The following is a 5,245-nucleotide window of genomic DNA, read 5'->3' as shown; positions in this document are numbered from 1 at the left end:
CTTGAATCTCAACATGTTTTCCCCTTTGCCCAGGCCTGCTCATATACCTCACTTGAAGTGACAGTGAAGCTGTCTTTCTGCTTCTTGTACCCTGAGTCCAGTGGCTTTTGGCAGGAGGGGAGTGAGGTGACCTTCCAGAGCATAGTGACAGAAAGAGAGAAGGCTTTTGTGACCATAGCAACAAAGGCAGAGGTCAAAGTCCAGCCTGCAGAGAGGGAGATAGGCCCTATCTTTTTTTGACCTCTTGAACTATCTGCTTCCTACTTCCTACTGACTTTAGCTGTTCTACGTGCTAGGAGCTCAAAAAAATGAACAATCGGACCTAAGAGGGTCATTTCTCAGGCTATTTTTTTTTTTTTTTTATCCAGAGACAAGTGAGATTTTCTCACAGACCCTCAGGGCTGGTACAGTGAGTGGGACAAGTCTTAGGTTCACATCCCACAAATGGTGGGCTAAGAACAGTCCCTAGCTATGACCTGGCAACACTCTGAGCATTGTGCCATTCCCTTACCCCACCCCAACCCCTGCCTTTTATTTTTCTCCAGCAGATCTGCACCTAACACCATCATGGCCCAAATTCAGCTTACCATACCAAGTGATTATCACCACAAGGAAAGCCAGTATAGAGACTGACCTCCCCTCCTTTCTCTTACTTTCTAAGAATATGTTGACCACACTTGTTTTTTTTTTTAAATTTATTTTAAACTTAAATACAGAACTTAAAGAAGAAATATATTACAAACTTAAATATTGAAATTTAAATACAAAATCAGAAAAGAAAAAAAAGCACTGCCATGCGCACAGCAGAATGTAAAAGAGGTTTCAAAATACAGTAGTATATTTCCATTTTAAGAAAGCCTATATATGAAATACTAAACATTGTGTTGAGAGCTGTCCATCTTTGCTTCCTTGTAAGTTTTCTTTTGTTCTCTTCTATGCACTTTTTACTTTGTTCTTTTTCCCCCTTACTCGACACCTCCACCCCTAACCACACAGTCCCAGAAGGATACAGTTAAGGTCAGACACACATACACACACATGTACATATACATGCACATGCATACCTACATATGTAGACATATACACACAAAATATATATACATATATATACCCTTGCACACATATACTTAATGCATACATATACTTAGATATCTATAATCATACTCATAGATATACACATTTCTCTATCTCTGAGGGTGGATAAACTCTTCCTTCACAAGTTCAAGTCTTTCCATTTCTCATTTGTGAGGAAAATCTGGAGAGCCTGGAACTTTCTGACCTACTCAGCCATCCTCCCAGAATCAACCCCCCTTGACCACACTTTCTGGCCAACCCCAATTCTTCTAGGATCTCTTACATGAATTTCCTAACTTGGACCCTGGTTCACACCCAAAGCGGCATGCGATGTGGCTGGGGAAGAGATTGTTTGCCCAATTGAATGCCTTTTATTGTGGCTTGGCTTCTATAGAACAAGAAGAAAAGAAACCAATGAGACCTTCGTTCTTGGATTACAAGGTGTTGGCAAGACTTAAGATCCTACTGTCTCTGTAGCTCTTGGGCAAATTTCAGTTGAGCTGGGGATTCATCATTGCTCACTTGTCCCTCCAGAGAGACTATACCCATGAACCTGAGGGGTGATCTATCAAATTTCACAACAAGCATGTGAGTTTGTCCTGGTTCTGTTCCCATAGACCCCAAGTCCCATTTCCAGGCTTTTGTCCTCCATGCTATTCAGAGTTTTCATCTGAGGCTTGAAGTGTCATGCAGTATCAGCTAAAACTTCCTGAATTAAAGGCTATCATAATGTGCCGAGTTGATCAAAAAGTCCTGGCCAAACATTTCCTAATACCCTCTACCCCAAGACTTGCAGCTTCTCGGTGAAGAGCACAGTCTGCTTGTTTTCTTGGATAAAATTCAGGCTATATAGAATAACTAGTCCTTTGGGGGTGAGGGGACAGAAACTCTAAATAGTTTGCAAATGCTTCACATGAAGACTAGTAACCCAATCTTCCTAAAGTTTTGATGAGCAATTAAAGCTTACATTAAACAGGAATAGAAAGACATGTTATTTCTCTCTTTATGTCCAGTAAAACCTAGTTTAGTGGTTGTAATAGGTGCTTAATAAGTGTAGATTTTTTTAATTGACTAACTAGAATTAAAGGGTCCAAGAGGCTGTAGAGAGGGGAAAGAAACACCCCAGTTTCACTGAAACTTAAGATAGATACAAGCTGTTGATTAAAGGACCCATACCTGACCAGTTCTATCTTGGTCTCTCTCCCTTTAGCTTCCAGACCCTCTTTGCACACATATACTTAATGCATACATATACTTAGATGTCTATAATCATACTCATATAGACATACACATTCACATGCATTATGTAAGACCGTGCTATATTTATTTGACCTCTTTCTCTGAGGGTGGATAAACTCTTCCTTCACAAGTCCAAGTCTTTCCATTTCTCATTTGTGGGGGAAATCTGGAGAGTTTGGAACTTTCTGACCTACTCAGTCATCTTCCCAGAATCATCGCCCCTTGACCACACTTTCTTTGTCTCTTCCGAATTTCAACCACCTAGACCCTCTGCTCTATTCCCTCATTAAGCAAATATTGAGCATGTACTTTGTATTTACCCTTTACTAATATCCTCTAGTGCTTCATAATTTCATGGAGGAGACTCTAGGTCAGGGGTGGGGAACCTGATGTGTCAAGGCCACATGTGACCCTCTAGGTCCTCAAGTGCAGCCAAAACTTTGACTGAATCCAATTAAATAAGGACTTAGATCCTTAAAGGTTATGTGAATTCGATGCAAACTAACAGATCTACTGCATGAGAAAAATTGCAAATATGTCACCAGTAACTGTCTTGACTGAAGACAATTTCCCAGACTGAAGACTGGGAAAGTTTGGAGAATCTCAGACTACTCTTTTATCTTCCACAATGTCCATTCCCTAGACTTCTCTGAACCTGAGCAGGAACCTGGTGGCATGGGTGACAGGCAAATAGCAAGGAAAAGAAACTGCCCAGTTAATTGCCTTTTTCCTAATGAAGATGAAAGCATAATAATAGTAGCTTACCTTATATAGCACTTTGTACATATTCCTTTTGATTCGCAGTGGAAATAACAACAATAACCCCTATTATTATTGCAGCTGCCATGTGCCAGGCATGGTGCTAAGGACTTTACAAATATCCCATTTGAAAATGTTATCTCACTTATCTTCACAACTGAGAGGTAGGTCATATCATTACCTCTATTTTCCAGTTGAGGAAAACAGAGGTTAAATGTCTTGCCCAAAGTCACACAGTCTGAAGCTGGATTTGAACTGTGGTCTCCCCAAGTCCAGATTCAAGGCTGTACCCACTGCATCGTCTAGCTATTGTCCCTGCTACATTGATGAACAAACAGGTTCATGGAAGTTAAATGAATTAAGTGTCATAGAACTTAGTAAGGAATAAGACTTGGACTCAAACCCTCTAACTTTATATGGTTTTCTGTTCACTTTCCTACATCACAAGAAAACAAGGGATGATCTGTTGCAAGATGGACAAATATTTACAGTGATCACATCTCTTGCCAATCTTTGGGATCGAATAGGAGGAGGAGGGGCGAGTGGAGAAGTCCACAACTGGAAAGTTACAAGGCAGTGAGACCTACAAAGGAGAGGCTGTGTGGCTCTTAAACAGGTGGGTATACTTCTTGTTTTTGTTCGATGAGAAATGATTCTCTAGCTTTCCACAAAGACAAAGATGAAGAGACCAGAATTGGCAGGGGAGGATAAAGAGCACAAATTCTTGCATAATCAGTCCAAAAATTCCCACCTTGTCTGTTGGTACCAAGTTATTGAGGTGGAGGTTGTAATAGGGATAGAATTGTTCCCTGACTGGGATCTGAATCCTTTCAGACTTCAACCAGAATAGCTTTGTGTCTCCTTTATATTCCTCTCTAGCAAGGCTGTATCCACTACCCTCCAAAATGCCTGTGATGGTCCTTCTATGCAGCCTCCTGCTATACCCAGTAGCTGCCCTCCCAGATGGATCCCATCCCAAGGCCCTACCCCTCCCAACTTCGTCCCTGGAGTCCCAACCAACCACTCTCAGCCCCCTTTCCTGTTGGAACCTGATGCCTGAGTCTCTTCCCGATTTCAACCGCCTAGACCCTCTGCCTAAGTATCTGATTAGCCTGGCCTTCTACATAACCCTGGAGAGAGCAGGATGCCCAGCGGATGCCCACGACCTTCGGCAGCGACTCCATAGACTGGGCGGGGTGAAAGCCACAGAGACTCTCATCCAACAGCTCCAAGGCCTTCCAAGGACCAGAAGAGAAAGGAGATCGGACTGGGTCCTGTTCTCTGCTCTGCAGCTCCTGGGCCGGAGAAGTGAGAGGTCCAGAAGGGCGCCTCGTTCCCTCTCGACCGCGGACTGTGTCTATGAGAAGGAGCGAGGAGTGCACAATGTGATGCGGTACCTGCCCCAAGTGGGGACTTACTACAACCTTGGGACAGCTTTCTATTATGCTGCCCAGAACTGCACTGCTCAGGCCTGGGAGCGAGGACAGGAAGCGGCGCTGGACCTGGGCTACGATCTCCTTGTTGGACTCATGGGGGCAACAGGGGGGCCTGGGGGGGTGATGGCCGGTTTGGCACTTAAGCCGGCGGTCAAAGCTGGGGTTCAGAAACTGATCGAATATTATTACGGTAATAAGGAGGAGTCAGGAAGCCCAGCCCAGGGCACAGAGCAAAGGTGGCAGGACTGGAGAGCCAGCACAGAATTGGGCCCTGGGGTGTCTCCGGCTATGGGCAGCAGCGATCGCACGGCTGATGAGGTGACAGGGGACAGCTCCCTGTGGAACTGGGGGAGGGGGGCATGAAAGAAGGAGTCGGAGAGGGACGTCTGTATCAGTATGTGCGAGTGCTTAATAAAGGCTTGATTGTTCTCCGCATCTGTGTCTGCGCTTAATAAAAGATGGCTGGAATTTTAATTTGGAATTTAATCTCTAGGTCATGTAGGAAACTGAGGGAAGCCAGGTCAGTGGCACTCGAAGAAAACGGTGAGGCTTAGGTTTGAACTCGTGAGCCTAAATCCTCTTCACTTCTGCCAGGGTCTCTCTTTACCTGCTGCGCCGCCTCGGGGCCGGCTCTCGAGCTGCTCCCCAGGTTGACTGACAGCCTTTAGTTTCATCTCTAGCTTGAGCTCTTCTCTTTTCCCCTGTAGCTCCGCCTCAATTCCAGGAAACCATCAGCC

At 44.4% G+C, this 5,245-nt stretch overlaps 1 protein-coding gene across 2 annotated transcripts; it reads left to right on the top strand.

Moving 5' to 3' along the window:
• Positions 1-3,579: 3,579 nt before the first annotated feature.
• On the top strand, positions 3,580-4,943 carry APOF (apolipoprotein F). 2 transcript variants are annotated; one of them, XM_072655054.1, is made up of 2 exons: positions 3,580-3,688; positions 3,952-4,943. In XM_072655054.1, exon 2 carries the CDS (start codon positions 3,978-3,980, stop codon positions 4,869-4,871), a length of 894 nt encoding a protein of 297 aa, XP_072511155.1. In that variant the 5' UTR covers positions 3,580-3,688; positions 3,952-3,977; the 3' UTR covers positions 4,872-4,943. The 2 variants fall into 2 exon arrangements, with proteins under 2 accessions (XP_072511155.1, XP_072511156.1); XM_072655055.1 differs by having other exon boundaries at positions 3,598-3,688; positions 3,956-4,943.
• Positions 4,944-5,245: the final 302 nt, after the last annotated feature.

Source organism: Notamacropus eugenii, chromosome 3 (genome assembly GCF_028372415.1).
Source record: "Notamacropus eugenii isolate mMacEug1 chromosome 3, mMacEug1.pri_v2, whole genome shotgun sequence".
NCBI lineage: Eukaryota > Metazoa > Chordata > Mammalia > Diprotodontia > Macropodidae > Notamacropus > Notamacropus eugenii.
The sequence above is the reverse complement of the archived record's forward strand: the minus strand, read 5'-3'. Positions and strand labels throughout refer to the sequence as shown.

Bases quoted from the DNA above. Each gene is read 5' to 3' on its own strand.
- APOF (XM_072655054.1), top strand. From the start codon at position 3,978: ATGCCTGTGATGGTCCTTCTATGCAGCCTCCTGCTATACCCAGTAGCT.